Raw genomic sequence first — 17,404 nt, 5'->3', positions numbered from 1 at the left:
ATGAGTGTGAAGTGCTGTAGGCAAATTTATATATGTGTGTTGTTATGAATAAAAATTAGGTTGTGTGTAGGTGGTTGAGGCATATTTAACCATATTCAGCAATTTAAAGAAAAGTGTCATTTAGACAGCCGATTGCTGTCTGCCTTCACTGAAGAAGAGTGATTTCTTCTGTCTGGATCAGCTGCCTGAAAAATATACTGTACTCAGGAATAATTAAAATCTTGGCTCATTCAAGTCATATTTATATTACTAAGGGTTTATATCCTGGTTTCAAGGCTGTGCTACTGCATTCACACAATCCAGGTGATTCATTTCAAGTAAATCTTTTTTATGTTCATTTGAATAAGCTAGTTTAAAGGGACAGTTCACCCAAAAATGAAAATTGTCAATTAATTACTCACCCTCATGGCGTTCCAAACCCGTAAGACCTTCGTTCATCTTTGGAACACAAATTAAGATTGATGAAATCCAATGCATGTTCTATGTCAGCAGCACCACATGCATGCAATGAAATAAATCAAAAATATCTTTGCACCTTGTCTGCAAGCAGAGGAATGCACACATATGCGACTGTGACGCAGAAGAGAAGAATTGTTGAATAAAGTCGTTATTTTTGTTTTCTTTGCGCACAAAAAGTATTCATGTAGCTTCATAAATTAAGGTTGAACCACTGATGTCACATTAACTATTTCAACCTTTTTTGGGCCTTGAACATGGTAGCTCCTAGGGTTGGGCAAAATAAAAATAGATTTTACGATTAATCGTTTTTTAAATGACGTCGATTCAATATCTATTCTCAAAAGCCGCAAGTTGATCTTTTCCGGTATTTATTTCAGCAAACACTTCAAGATCTGATTAATGTGAATCTATAATTGGTCTTCTCCACTAGAAGTCACCCTCTTATTTACCTGGCGCGATGTTACAACAGAGAGCCTGTCATTCATTCAGTGCTTATCATGAATAAAGTAATATGTGTGATTTGCAGTATTAAAGGAGAAGTCAACTTCCAAAACAAAGATTCACATATAATGTACTCACCGCCTTGTCATCCAAAATGTTCATGTCGTTCTTTCTTCAGTCGTAAAGAAATTATGTTTTTTAGAGAAACATTTCAGCATCTTTCTCCATGTAATGGACTGGTATGGGGCCCCGATTTTAAACTTCCAAAACGCAGTTTAAATGCGGCTTCAAACAATCCCAAATGCGGTTAAACAGCCGAAAAAAGAAGGGTTTTATCTAGCGAAACGATTGGTTATTTTCCTTTTAAATAATACAATTTAAATACTTTTTAAACTCAAACGCTCACTTTGCCTTGCTGTCCCTGAACTCTGTGTATTCTGACTCAAGACAAATGTTGAAAAACTCCAATCGGATTTTCTCCCTCAACTTCAAAAATTATCCTACATCGCTGCAGAAGTACTGACCCAGTCTTTGCAAAGTGAACATGCAAAGAAGATCAAACACCCTTAACAAAAAAGGTAAAACAGCGATATAGGACGATTTTGAAGTTGAGGGAGAACATGAGATGGGAGTTTTTTGACATACCCTAACTGTCATGAACCAGAACAAAAACAGTCCAGGCAGAGTAAGACAAGACGAGCGTTTGACATTAAAAAGTATATAAATTGTATTATTTTTATTAAAATAAACGATCGTTTCGCTAGATAAGACCCTTCTTTCTCAGCTGGGATCGTTTACAACCGTATATGGGATCGTTTGAAGCCACATTTAAACTGCATTTTGGAAGTTCAAATTGGGGCACCAAACCAGTCCATTATATGGAGAAAAATGCAGAAATTATTTTCCTCAAAAAACATAATTTCTTTACGACTGAAGAAAGAAAGACATGAACATCTTGGAAGGGGGTGAGTAAATTATTTGTAAATTGTTGTTCTGGAAGTAGACTTCTCCTTTAAGGTGAAATGCTTTAGTAATACTACAAATCTGCAGTAGCATTTAACATCACGCGTAAAGGCGCCATGAATTTCGCAATGAATGAATGAATGAATGGCAGAAGGCGGGGCACACTGTTTTGTTTACTACACACATACTAAAGCGTGGACAAAGCTCGCAGTGTTTTCAGCTTCTGCCGTCTCTCTATATGAAGATATGAACACAATATCATCTCCAGCTGCTTCATTAACATTTGAAATAAGATCACTTAAAACAAGATCTGATTAACGTGAATCTATAACGTGAATCTGTTACTGTTTATTTTGACTACCATCACATCACATACACAGCAGCTGCAAGTTCTTCACGGCAATCCATCAAAATAAAAGTTTAGTGTAACATTAAGAAACTGTATCAAAAATGTATTACTATTTAGCAGTCTTAAGACTCAGTGTAACAACAATGCTACTACTAATAATAAATATTAACAAATATTTATTTTTAAATGAATGATCACATTTGTTTTCTTTTTCATTTTAAAAGTAAACCTCTATTGTGCAGCACTTTGTTTGCCAAAAAAAATAAAAGGGCTAGGATCAATTAAATTGTTTTATGCCTTCATCTGATTACCAGAAAAAAAAAAAAAAAAAAGTACATTTATAGGGCCCCTATAAAAAAAAGAAGAAGAAGAAAAGGTTTAAACTGATGTTAACTGTTCATTTTTTAGAAATATCAATGGCATTTGTAGTAAAACTATATTCACTGAATGTATTTAAAAAAAAATTGAGAATAGAATCAGATTGAGAGCTTGCAAATCGAAATCGAATCCAGTCAGGACATCTGAATCAATACCCAGCTCCCTCGCTATCCTTTGATTTCATCAAAAATATCTTAATTTGTGTTCTGAAGATGAATCTTACGGGTTTGGAATGACATGAGGGTGAGTAATTAATGACAGAATTTTCATTTTTGGGTGAACTATGCCTTTAACCTCTTCTATGATTCTATAAAAAAGGGTAAAGTGTATAGATGTTCCACAGGGTCCATCTGATCACTATCAGTTTGTATTAACAGAAGAGAAGCAGACTTACTGTTGTGAGGAGATGGTCAATCTCAGTAGTGTCTGTGTATGGACTCAGAGTATTCCACACAAAAGGATGATATGCTTTCCTGCACAAAGATATTTAGAGATTGTGTGTATGGTGTCAGATGAAGGTGCCAGGAGTGTACAGAACACTGCAAGATAAAGATCTAAAGAAATACCGCTGACTATATTTGGCAGGAACCACAGACAGAACATGTATTGGTCTCTGTGTGTTTTCTTATCTATTTTTGCACATCATATAAGCTGTCATGTGAAACACACTACCACTACTGTGAAGATTTTCCATTTAGTTAAAGCTGTTGAAGCCAAGCAAGGACCTTGTGTATTGTGTGCCGTTGTATATTCTCTAAATTCAAGCAAGCACTTAAATAAAACAGCCTTTGTGGTGTCATATTTAACTATACGTACGAGAAGCACAAACTCTTTTTACACCGCATTGACCTTGTTTTACTGTCTTCACCTAAGGCCACTTGAATCTGGTTAAAGCAATGGCTTGCAATTTTTTTAAAGAGTGCTGTCAACCCTGAGTTATGAAACTCTGTTCCAGAGCAAGGTTAAAACATTAGCGGTCCTAACACAAAATTGCAGTGACAAAGCAATTTGTCTAGAAACACACAGTCTATTCATGCCCTTTGTACAGTTTGAACTGTCTCTTTCATAGAGCATTTGAGAGAAAATGTGGAACATAGTGTTTACTGTGTTAAATGTAGGAGTATGTAGTAGCAGATGTAGCATTTCAGGTGACTTAAAACAAAGCGAACGTATGTGGTGACATTTTCACAGATGGACAAGTAGTTATTATAAAATGTTGCTGCCCGTCACCAGCAGTGTTGATCTGATCAAAGTTATTAATCTAGCGTTTACAAATGTAGAGTGTGTCTTAATAAATCTTTGAAACTGAATGTCCAGAATTAATGAACCCAGGGTAAAATGTGATTGTTATTATCCAGGGTTTAACAATGAAACAAGTTACTTTCACTCAAATATGACTGAAAATTCACTACATTATATGATCTATATATATATATATATATATATACACACACACACACACACACACACACATATATATATATATATATACTAATTCCAAACCACATCAATCTTAATAACTATTAATTTTGTATTTAATCATTTATAAATGATATAGAATTGTTCATGAAGACTGGAAGTAAAAACTCATTATGCACACTCTTATATTCAGGTGTGCATAATTATTAAGCAGGTTTTATTTTACAGATAAAATGAGCCAAAAAAAGATATTTAACTCAGACTGAAAAGTCAAAAATGATTAAATGCCCATGAGAAGGATGCAGTACTATGATATGCAAAGTAAATGCTTGACCATTGGACAGCAAAATGCTCATTGGGTCAGCTGGGTCAGAAAAAAAACAGGTGGAGAAGCACAGACACATATTAACCGCAAAAGAATTAAGACAAAGAATTTGGTTTGAGACCACCAGGAACCCTTTAGTCTCCAGTGCCACCATTTTACAAAACTGCAACCTACCTGGAGTCTCCAGAAGTGCAAGGTGTCAGGTTCTCAGAGACTTAGGTTATAGAATCCAAAAAAAAAAAAAATCCTCATTTAATTAGAATCACATGCTGAAGTGTAGTAATATGCATAAAAACTTTATAGGTTTTATAGACCGGTAAGTTAAGAGTTACTCTTGAAGGATACCACTGTTTGAAGCATTTATCTTCCAGAATCTGCCAGTAAGTTTTGGGAGTTCATTTTTAGTCCATGCAAGATAGACATTTCAGGATATGAGATGGACTAAAAATGAATTTGAAAAACTTACTGCCAGATTTTGAAAGATACATTTTTCAAAGAGCGGTACAAGAGGATGTGGTGCTGGTCCTTCAAGAGTCACTTTTAACTTATCTGTCTATAAAGCCTATAAATAAAAAATCAGCCTTTGTGTATTTCACAACACTTCAGCATGTTATTCTTATTAAGTGAGGGTCATTTCCCCCCGAAGCAAAGTCTCTGACACTTTGCACTTCTGAAATGTGAAATGTGCTTGGAAAAAAAAAAAATCCTCATAATATTAACTTGCATAATAATTATGCATGCACTGAAAATATATATACATACTTTCCTTTTAAGTGATTGGGTCATGGAAATATACATTTGCTGCATACATTAATGCTTCTACCTAATTCAGGTAAAGAATAAGTTCACCCAAAAATTAAATTCTGTCATCCACCCTCATGTTGTTTTACATCTGTATGACTTTGTTTGTTTGTAATCAAACCATTTTGGTGACAAAAACTTTTCCCAAAGACATTTTTTCAATTTTTTTTTTTTTTTTAACAGAAGAAGGAAAGTTATATACAGTTGAGGTCAAAAGTTTACATACACCTTGCAGAATCTGCAAAATGGTAAATATTTTAGCAAATTAAGAGGGATCACACAAAATGCATTTTATTTTTTATTTAGTACTGACCTGAATAATATATTTCATATGAAAGATGTTTACATATAGTCCACAAGAGAAAATAATAGTTGAATTTATAAAAATGACCCCGTTCAAAGGTTTACATACACTTGAAGTGCTGTCAACTGAATGATCCACAGCTGTGATAGCTGTTCATGAGTTCTCTGTTTGTCCTGAACAGATAAACTGCCCGCTGCTTTTCCAAAAAAATACTTCAGGTCCAACAAATTCTTTGTTTTTTCTGCATTTTTGTGTATTTGAACCCTTTCCAACAATGACTGATGATTCTGGGATCCATCTTTTCACACTGAGTACAACTGAGGGACTCATATGCAACTAAGAAGTTTTAAACACTCACTGATGCCGCAGAAGGAAAAACCATGCATTAAGAGCCGGGGGGTGAAAACTTTTTGAATTTGAAGATCAGGGTAAATTTAACTTATTTTGTTCTCTGGGAAACAAATATCATCTGTAGCTTCTGAAGGTCATCAGTGAGTGTTTGAACTTTCTGTAACAGTTATGAGTCCCTCAGTTGTCCTCAGGGTGAAAAGATGGACCTCAAAATCATACAGTCACTGTCGGAAAGGGTTCAAATACATGGGAATCATAAACAGCTGTCACAAAAATACACAGCTGTGGATCATTCAGGTAACAACACAGTATTAAGAAGGCTCCGGTAGCCTTGTGGTTAGTGTGCCAACATATACAGCGCAACTGCGCTCACGGCAACCCGAAATCGATTCCTGTCTTGAGGTCCTATGTCGATCCCACTCCCCTCTCTCTACCAAATACTTTTCTGTCATCTCTCCACTGTCCTGTCTGAATAATAATTGAACAGAAAGCCAACAACTTAAAAAAAAAAAAGAAACAGGGTCATTTTTATAAATTCAGCTATTATTTTCTCTTGTGGACTATATGTAAACGTCTTTTATGTGATTATCTTATTCAGGTCAGTACTAAATAAAAAGAAAAATAACATGCATTTTGTATGATCCCTCTTATATATGTATAAGAGGGATCATACAAACTGTATATATGTTCACAGTAGCCATAAGTACTTTTGGTTTTAACTTAGTTGGTTAAGGGCAATAGGTTTCCTCATTTTCATCTGTAACCGTTGGGTTTTACAAAGAAAAAATATCTGTACCTAGCCATATTTTTTTGAAAGATCATAATTGACAGGAAACGAAGTGAGAGAGAGAGGAGGGGGGGTGGCATCCGGAAAGGTCTTTGAGTCGGGATTCGAACACGGGACGCCTGGAGCGCAACAACGTTGTATGTTGGCGCACTGCCCACAAGGCTATCGGTGCCAACCTCTCCATGAATTTCTAATGATATTTTTACAGTAATAGAGGTTGTTGAAATCATAGTCGAAGAATATGCCTCTGGTACTCTTCTAAACTAGGTCTGGAGAATCAGTTTGACTGTTGTTTACCTCTCAGGGCGCTGATGCAGGTGGACTTCAGAGATCTTTAGCATCTCAGCTTTGATCTGGTCCAACTTCTCTTTTATGAGTTGAGCGTGAGTCTTGGACCTGTGTCTCACTGATGTCGTACTGCTGGGTTTTGAACGGTGTTGCTCCTCTCTATGGTTCTCACTAGGACTCACATCTGAGGAAACATGACCTGTTTGGCATCAATAACAGAGAGTCACATATGGTGGTTTGATTCTAATTACATAATAAATGAAGATGTATAAATGTGCACGATTGTTGATTTGGTTAACACAGGGCTGAGTATGGACCAGGCCATTGGGTCAGTGCGCCAGGGCCTCAGACGATTAATGGCCTCAAAAGAATAAAAAAAATCGTATTCATCTGTCAGATTGGTTCATTCCTTACTACTGATTAAAAATACTGTTATTATATTATACTGTTTTCTAGGCACAGTGCTATATTTTATTTTATAAAATTCAAACAACTTTTCTTTATCACTCTGTTGTTCTATTTTCCCACACATAACTTGGGGCAGGAGCATATGGCAAACATTACAACTGGGCACATGTTCACCACAACTAATTTGTTTCTCCCACATTTTGAGGAATAATAATTACATTTAAGACAATGGAAGGCAGTTTTTCTCCAATGCATGTTGGCCACAATTATTGGCACCCCTAGAAATTCTTATGAGTAAAATATCTCTAAAGTATATTCCCATTCATATTTATATATTTTTTTAGCACATCAGGGTGACTAGGAGCATGAAATTATCCAGCCATGACAGCCTGTTCATCAGGATTATACATATGAGATAAACAAAGCCAAATTCCCTTAATCATCCACCACAAGGGGTAAAACCAAAGAATATAGTTCTGTTGTGCACAAAATTCACAAAATATAAAATGGCTGTAAGAAAATAGCTAAAGCATTGAAAATCCCCATTTCCACCATAAGGGGAATAATTGCCTGGAAGAGGATGTGTGTCTATATCGTGTGAGAAGGTTTGAGTAGCCAAAGTTTGAGTAGCCAAAGACTCTCCAAGGATCACATCTGGTGAATTGCAAAGACTAGCTGAGTCTTGGGTCAGAAAACCTAAAGAAATATCAAACGGTCCCTACATAACATGTTGTTCAGGAAGGTTTCAAGAAAAATTCTCCTCGCTCATCTAAAAACATACTCAAGCATGTTCAGTTGTCAGACACGGCTGGAACTTCAAACAAGACTGGCTTCTATGGTCAGATGAAACTTTAAAAAAAGAGCTTTTTGGCAGCAAACCTGCTAGATAGGTTTGGTGCAAACATGTATAAAAAGTACCCCATGCCCACGGTTAAAATACTGCTGGATTTTTAATGTTGTGGGCTTTTTTCTGCTGGAGGTCCTGGATATCTTGTTCAGGTATATGGCATCATGGATTCTAATAAATACCAACAGATAAAAAATCTAAAACTGACTGATTCTGTTATAAATCTTATAATGTCCCATGGTTGGATCTTCCATCAGGACCATGATATAAAACAAACATCAAAATCAACACAAAAATGTGTCACTGAGCACAAAATGTCAGTCTGTGTAGGGCAGGGGTTGTCAAACCGGTCCTGCGAGCACCCCCAACACTGCATGATTTTTGTGTCGCCCTCATCACACTTGATTCAACTCTTCAGCTCATTAGTAGTAACAGCAAGACCTGAAGTGGGTGTGTCAGATATGAGAGACCTACAAAATGTGCAGTGTTGGGGGTGCTCGCCGGACCGGTTTAAAACCACTGGTGTAGGGGAAGGCAAGACACCTCAAGTGAATGTGCATGACCTTTGAGCCCTCAGATGGCATTGCATAAGAAACCGTCATGCTGTGGTATTAAATATAGCCACATGGGTTCAGGAGTGTTTTAGATTAAGATATACTCCAATTCTTTGCAGTGATGCCATGAGGTTCTGTGGGCCAGAGCTTATCTCAGATAGTCAAAAAGACGATGGAAATGTGTGCGGTGGTCAGACGAGTCCACGGTGGACGTTGAGTTCTCAGTACCAAAGACCAAAGGGACCATCCAGACTTTCATCAGCGATAGATGCAAACGCAAATGACTGTCATGGTATGGGGGTGCAGCAGAGCAAACCGGCATTGGTGACTGGAATATGTGCATGAAATGGAGGCATGTATTGGGATTGTACAGACACATATACTGCCATCAAGATGCCGTCTTTCATGGGAAGTCCATGGTTATTAGATCAAGACAACGCCAGGTCTCATTCTGCATGTGCTACAACAGTGTGGTTCTGGAGACACCGACTGAATGTGCTAGACTGGCCTGCCTGCAGTCCAGATGTATGTGTATGACCAGTCATGAAAAGAAGAATCAGACAATGACGATCACAGACTGATGAGCATCTGAAGTAGATTGGACAACAATTTTACTTGCAAAACTCGTATTAGTATCCTCAATTCCCAAACAATTAAACATTGTAATTAAAAGGAAAGCTGAAGTGTTAAACATACCTCTGTCCCAACGTTTTTGGCGTGTTTCAAAAGTTGGTTGTATTTACAAAATAAAATTACAAGTTGGCAACTGAAAACATTGAAAAATTTTTATTTGTCTTTTAGTAAATTAAATATAGGTTAAAGAGAATGAACAGGTAACATATTGATTTTGTGGCATTCACGAAACGTCATAACTTTTCTGGAATTAGGGTTGTAATTTGGAAATACGCCCCATTTACACAACACGTCAGCATTAACGCTTCACAGAGGGCGTGCCTGAAGCTTCGCGCTGATTGGCCAGCGTCTGCACTGAATGGGATTGGCTAGCGTGTGCGCTACTATATTTGCATAAGTCGATCTGATCGCTTGAAAAGTTGAAAAAATTTTAACTTCTGTCGTGAGAGTTAAAACTTCTGTTTTTAACACCAGTGACGTGACGCAACGGACCCATAATCCAGTTCAGCAATGCTTGACGTCACATTCAAAGTAAATGAGAAGTGTTAACGCTGACGCCCCGTGTGAATGGGGCATGACTTGTCCCTTTATCCCATTCCTTCACCTGCTCCTAACCCTAAATGCTGATCAGTTGATGTCCAGAAAGGGATCCACACTTTGAAGTGTGTTAATAATATCACATTACGGTATGTGTGCCAGCTTGCAAGATTAACACAATTTCAATAATAGGTCTATTAAATCTCGCCTGGTAGGCTCTTGATTTTCTCCCTTTCTTAAAAGAAATGCCTCTCTGATGTGATACACAAAGGGAGAAGAATGGGGTTAGAAAAAGGCTGATTGGAACATACAGCAGTCGCAATAAAAGCTAAATCCACTATCTTTATTCTCCATACCACTGCTCCTGTTACCAGAGGGGCTTCTTTTGTAGTTGTGTTAGTCGTAATCAGATATTGGTGGGAGGAGTCAGTGTAAATAACCTGTGCCAACAAAATGGGCAATTTGCACTAGCCTAAATAGACACTCTGAAATAATTTTATCCATTTGCATAGAACAAAAGCTTTAAGAACAAGCAGAAGCGTCTCCTAGACAGAAGATAATAATCTCATTGGCTAGTGCTTGTGTTTCACAGACAGTGTGAATAATATTAATGAGCCTAACAGCCTTGTTAAGCAAATAACACAACATATATTCAGCTGCTGACATTGACAAAGAGTGGTGTGCATAAAGAGCTGTCTTTGACTACTATACGTTTTTGTTTTCAGACTGTTACTACTCCTCTTACCTAAACTGATTGTTCCTCCAGTTTCGCATTTTGCTGGCAAGGTTGTTTTGTCCTCATTGGCTGGAGTAGATGTTGATAGATCTAAATAAAGCAAGAGAAAAGCCAGACGAGAAGGGTTATCAGTCCCATTTACAATGATAAAAGATGTGCATTAAATAAATGAACTACTGAGTCTTTCAGATTTGTTTGTAAACAGAAGAAACTCCATACTGTTACTGATGACCCTTTAAAAGCAGGATATCAAATGCTGCACAGAGAGTGTGTTTAACTAAATGTTTGAAGTTTGGCCACTTGCCTTTTAAATCTTCCCTTGATGTTGCTCTGCTGTTGCTTTCACTGGAAGATGAGGAAGAGGAAGACATGCTTTCAAAGGAGGCATTTAAGGAAAATCTGTATGCTAAAGAAACATGTTTTCTTTCACCACAGACAGAAGTATTCAGTCTTACTGATGTTGAAGTCTGTGGGAGCCATAGCAACAGTAGTCAAGGTGCAGTCAAACAGTGTTTGGAGTTAAACTGCTCTGAGTCTGCATATCTGAGGCATAGCCTCACTGAAGGGCAGCAAACCATGGTTACCATTGTTGCTGTGCATGGATGCAGTGCATTATTCTCACAATTGTAAACAAATTAATATGGTGTAATTAATTTAGGAAACGGCTTCTCAAACAAAGCAGAATCAGTGAAGGATGTGGCTAATCTCAAATCACCAGTTTTAGCAAGTGCTGTGGACAAATAATAAGGATTTATTTATTCAGCTCAAATTTATATCATTTTAACCATCTTTTAACTCTTAAATGGTCCAGGAGTGTGGCAAATTATTATTATTATTTTTTAAATGTAGATTTTTTTTTAATTTATATTAGGCAATAACATACAGTAGGTGAAATAGTTACATAATTACATTATTGCATTTAAGTAGATATGATAGTTCTAAAAAAAAAAAAAAAAAAGTAATATAGCTGGATTTTGAGGAAAATTGCATGACCTGTCAAAAGTTTCTGAACAGCAACATTTTGAATGTTTTTGCAAAAACAGTAAAATTTTGAAATATTTTTTTATCATTTGAAATAACGGTTTTCTACTTGAATATATTTTAAAATGTAATTTACACCTGTGATCAAAGCAACATTTTCAGCATTACTCCAGTCTTCTGTGTCACGTGATCCTTCAGAAATATTTCTGATTTGCTGTTCAAGAAACATTTATTTTTATTATTATTATTATTATTATTATTATTATTTTTATTATATTTAAAACATTTTTATTTTTATTTAGCATATTTAGCAAGGATGCTTTAAAAATGATTGAAAGTGATGATAAAGACATGTATAATGTTTTTCTATTTAAAGATTTCTATTTCAGATAATACTGCTCTTCTGAACTTTCTATTCATTAAAAAACTGCAAAAATACTACTCAGCTGTTTTCAGCATAATAATAATAATAATAATAAAATGTTTTTTGAGTAGCAAATCAGAATATTAGAATGATTTCTGAAGGATCATGTGACTGGAGTAATAAATGACATTTAATATCAAATATTCAAATAGAAAACAGTTATTTAAAAATATGTCAAAATTTTAATGTTTTGGTGTACTTTGGATTAAATAAATGCAGGCTTGGTGAGTAGAAGAGACTTCTTTAAAAACTGGTAGTGTAGGCTAATATTAGTTTGGGTCTGAGGAAAATCACATTGCTTCAATAACAGAAGCAGTCTGACTACATACAACAAACATGATTAGATACTGCTATGTTTATGTAATGATTCAGTGGAAATTTGCCACATACTTAGAATACATTCAACTGATAAATTGGTTGGTTTGAAGGAGGAAGGATGGTTTCAAATGGATTTTCAGCGTAATCTGTTGATTTAATCTGTCTATTTAATGCAGCAGGCCTGTTTTGTTCTCTGACACTGCTAATAGGACCGACTTAAAATGGGAAAAATTAAAATCCATTACAACATGCGTGACAGAACTCAATGTCCTTGTTAGGACAGAAAATGTGAGCAACATTAAAAATAACTAAATTGTTTACATCTCCATGAGCAAATAATACCTTAACGTAGTTAAAATATTAAATTATCCAGAGCTATTGACCGTTACGGGTGTCATGACCATGCGTCCCGGGGCAGGTGTTCAACAGGTACTGAGACTCAGAGGTGTAGAGTCTCACAGGAGGAAGAGGCGCTGGATGTGATAGTGGATGTGCTCGGGCTCATTTCTCCACGCTGCGGTGTGCTGCGCGCTGCCAGTCCGCAGAAGAGAAACACGGCACTGATTTAACCAACTGCGAGCAGATTTGATGTCCTGTCTTGATTTTCATTCCTGTTAATTGTATGGAGAAGAGGTTTGTTTTCATGTGCCGCTCCGCTCGCAGGCTGAACGCGAGTGTCCGAGAGGAAGGAGGAGCTACCGGACATCCGATAAGGAACTACGAGCTTCATTGAACAGGGTGAGAAACGCGCATATATTACTGCATATTAATGTGCATTGTTTTACAGTGAGTCAATGGGATGGGGATAGAGAGGGGTGAGGTAGCAGGCAATCTGTCTGCCTGTCCCCTAGCTGGAGACCGAGATCAGCGGCTGATGCGATCTGAGATCTCCTGACATTGTTGCTGAGCTGTGAGCAGGAAACGCCGCTGCAAAACACAGGCCTGCCAATGAATGAATGAACGAATGAAATAAGGGCGGCGTGATGCTTTGTTCATTTGCACTGCGGTCTGTGGGATCATATAACCACGAGTGCGCTCTTTTGTTTGTTACGGACGCTCTCCGGCTGTTGAACTTGCGCGTAGTTCGCGAAAGTGTCATGAAGGAACATGAATGGAGACATTTTGACACCGTTAGCTCTAGTGTTTCCGGTATAACGGGAATGGATCGCTGTGTCCTAGCGAAATGTTTGTCAACACCGCAAAAGAGGCGGGTTTAAATGATCGTTGTTAATTGCTTGCTGAGTTATACGTCCATTGTAGGGAAGAAACAGGTGCTGCATTATGTTTTTATGTGGACTGCTGTGTCTCAACATAGCTGTAATCATTTACTCAAAATCAGGGTGCAAATTATGGGCCTGGCCCTTTTTAATTAACTTGGGGTGTCTTATAAGTGTGTTCTTTGTACAGTAACCTGTGTAAGCAATTCAACAGCCTACTCAAACAGTAACTGCAGGTTTGTCATACATAAACGCGACACTAGTGTGTCACTAGTGAACAAAACGTTTGACTATGGTAACCATAGCAACAGTTCGCTGTACATTTTCATATATATATATATATATATATATATACATATATATATATATATGTATATATATGTATATATATATGCCACGGTTAATATAATGTGAAGGCATTGGTAGCTATATATATATATATATATATATATATATATATATATATATATGTATATGTATGTATGTATGTATATTTATATATAGCTACTAATGCCTTCACATTATATTAACCGTGGCTTTTGTCATTATTATTGAACATTTCACAGGACTGGAAGCCTGTTTATTTCCACTATGACTGCCCTCAGGCAGAGGAAGGGCAGTAAAGGGAAGGACCCCGGGCCCAGCATTCAGAACCTGAAGCCAGATTGTACAGCTGAACCCAGAGAGAAGTTTGCAACAGGTCAGTACAGTTTGTTGCACAAAAGTAGATACATTTAAAGGCATAGTTCACCCAAAAAAGAATGAATAAATGAATTAATTAATTAATTTATCAGCATGTTGTGAAGTGTGCTGTAAGTACATTGTGGAGCTCATACAAGACATAACATGGAAGCACAGAGGACTGTCAGTGGGTTCTTTTCACATTATAAGGTTTCTCAGTTCTGGAAGTCGTCATAGTTGGATAAACTTCTATAGCGGTGAATGGAAGTTTACATCATATGTATTTTTACCATTACTCAAATAGAAAAAAAGAGAGAGATTGATTACAGATAAGAGAGCAATATCAAATTTACTGTCACTTCCAGAGCAACTGCATTAGAAACAGCAGCGTTAACTAATTTTTTTTGTAATTTGGAGGTAATATAATAAAAAGTGTAGTGTTAAAATGTGTATATAAATGTAAATATATATAACTTAGGATTTGCAATGCTAATGACTGCTGAAACATGTTATCACAATCTGTGAAAAGGGTTTCTTGTTGTACAAGCATGCCTGATGTTTCACAACTTGCTGATGTTTATGTCAAGCATGACTTCATGAACATGGATATGACAGTTATTTTTCTCAAGCACGCTTATTACTTTACTTCAGAAGAAATATCACGTGGGTTACCGATGTAATAGATCGCTTTATATTATTTTTGAGTTAGCTTTTGGGCTGCTATCCATGTGCATTATATGGACTCACAGTGATGGGTTGTTTTTCTAAAAAAAAAACTGTGTGTTCATCTGAAAAAAAAGGTCATATAAACCTGGACAGCAAGAAAAATTAATTTTTCATTTTTGTGTGGAGTATCACTTTAAGATCAGGCCAGAACCTTGAGATATGAATATGAACATGGAAAGTATTTAAAGAATAATCGTATGTGTCAAATTCCAAATGTGAATTTTTATACATTAATTTTTAGCTATGTATAATAAAAATAAAGTATAAAACATTATACATAAATAGTCATATAATATTAACTGTAGATCTGTGTGCATGCCTCTTCCGTGTTTGCCATGTTTATTTTTTTTAAATATTAAAGTGTTAGTTCACATCCAGAATAAAAAAAATCCTGATAATTTACTTACCCCTATATCATCCAAGATGTTCATGTCTGTCTTTCTTCAGTTGAAAAGAAATTAAGGTTTTTGAGGAAAACATTCCAGGATTTTTCTCCATATAGTGAATGTCACTGGTGGCCAGTGGGTTGAAGGTTCAAATTGCATTTTCAGCGCAGCTTCAAAGGGCTCTACCGAATCCCAGCCGAGAAATAATGGTCTTATCTAGCAAAAAGATAAAAAAAGATCTAAATAATAATAATAATAATAATAATAATAATGATATATATGTGTGTGTATATATATATATATATATATATGAACCAAAATACACAGACGAAGAACTAACCACGCATGGCTTTTCCAATGTAGTTATGTAATGCTTGAAGTCACGCATGCGTATCGCAGAGCTATACAAGCATTTGTGTTTAAAAAGTGTATATATATATATATACTTATATACACAGTTTATATATATATACATATATATATATATATATATATATATATATATATATATATATATATATGAACCAAAATACACAGACGAAGAACAAACCACGCATGGCTTTTCCAATGTAGTTATGTAATGCTTGGAGTCACGCATGCGTATCGCAGAGCTATACAAGCATTTGTGTTTAAAAAGTGTATATATATATATATATATATATATACTTATATATACAGTTTTTATATATATATATATATATATGTATGTGTATATATGTATTTTTTTTTATTTCACTAGATAAGACCATTATTCCTCAGCTAGGATCGTGTAGAGCCCTTTGAAGCTGCATTGAAACTGCAATTTGGGCCTTCAACGTGTTGGCCACCATTAAAGTCCACTATATGGAGAAAAATCCTGGAATGTTTTCTTTAAAAACCTTAATTTCTTTTCGACTGTAGAAAGAAATACATGAACATCTTGGCTGACATGGCGGTGAGTTAATTATCAGGAATTTTTTATTCAGTAACTGAACTAATCCTTTAACGTTATGGTCCGAGTAATATTGTTGTCATTCTCTCCAGGTGGTTTCTCATGGTGGACAATCTTGTGTCTAATGACCGGCTCCATAGTGGGAGTTAGTCTGGGCTTGCTGTGCTGCATCTATGTGGCTACACTTCATGAAAATGACCTCTGGTTCTCCAATATAAAGGTAAAACCCAGAGCTTTTTTATGTTCAGTGTCCTGAAACAGTGAACATTCAGAGACTCGGGGAGGCAACCTTCCATTTGTCGTTCATTTTCTTTTTAGGCTTTGGTTGAAAGACAAAGGTCTTTTCTAGTGTTTTTAGGCTACATTCCTAATATAAAGAACAGCTCAAGAGATCAAGATTCATAATGTGTGGTTTCGTTTCGTCAGCGATGGTGTTCTCATCTGTCTCATTTTTTGTGCATTTCCTTTTGAAATGAATTGTTTTCCATATGTGCTGACAGATTATTTTTCTTTCCCTCTTTGGCGTAACAGTCACATAAACAGTTAGCCAGAGTTTGGGCTGCAGTTCGTGTTATGACTTCCAGACCTGAAACAGACCAAACCACCATGCCAAAAAAGTTATGTCATGTTCAGTTGGATAAATCAGCATGTGCCTGTATCCCAGTTCGCTCATTAAAATAATACAGACCAGGAGTAGTTTAACCACATCTCCCAATCAGTGCAGGATTTACTGACACTGGTTTTGCAATAGGATTAGTTCAGTTGATGTATTTATTTACTGTGCCGCGCAGTTTTTTTTCATGTGTGACTTGTGTCTTTTGTTGGAACCAAGGCCTAGTTTGCCTTTAGTGAAGCTAACAGCAGCCAAACCTCTGCCGCTTTCATGTGAGCTTTGAGCATTTTGTTCTCAGATTATTTTGTTCCTCAGAACATAATGTATCTCATAAATACTCTGATTGAATATGCACCACACTTCATAAGACCAGATAAAAGTGCTTTTTTCTGAATGTGTTCGCAGGGTATTTTTAGACTTGCAATTTCTTTCTTTCTTTATGCTTTCAGGCCCATTTAATAGTCTAAAAAGCATATTTAATAATTACTGTATCCTGGTTACAGTATGTTGCATTTTTCATCCAGGTTAAAGATGCAATATGAAGTAG

At 36.2% G+C, this 17,404-nt stretch overlaps 1 protein-coding gene across 3 annotated transcripts in view; it reads left to right on the top strand.

Moving 5' to 3' along the window:
• Positions 1 to 12,753: 12,753 nt before the first annotated feature.
• Positions 12,754 to 17,404, top strand: part of dpy19l3 (dpy-19 like C-mannosyltransferase 3) — a 57,057-nt gene continuing 52,406 nt past the window's right edge. The window contains exons 1-3 of one of the 3 annotated variants that reach the window (XM_051115683.1): positions 12,754 to 13,041; positions 14,087 to 14,220; positions 16,337 to 16,464. In XM_051115683.1, coding sequence (XP_050971640.1) covers positions 14,112 to 14,220; positions 16,337 to 16,464 — 237 coding nt within the window. In that variant the 5' untranslated portion in view covers positions 12,754 to 13,041; positions 14,087 to 14,111. The other 2 variants (XM_051115685.1, XM_051115684.1) reach the window with 2 other exon arrangements.

This window comes from Labeo rohita, chromosome 7 (assembly GCF_022985175.1).
Source record: "Labeo rohita strain BAU-BD-2019 chromosome 7, IGBB_LRoh.1.0, whole genome shotgun sequence".
Lineage (NCBI taxonomy): Eukaryota > Metazoa > Chordata > Actinopteri > Cypriniformes > Cyprinidae > Labeo > Labeo rohita.
This window is presented reverse-complemented; position numbering and strand designations above follow the sequence as displayed.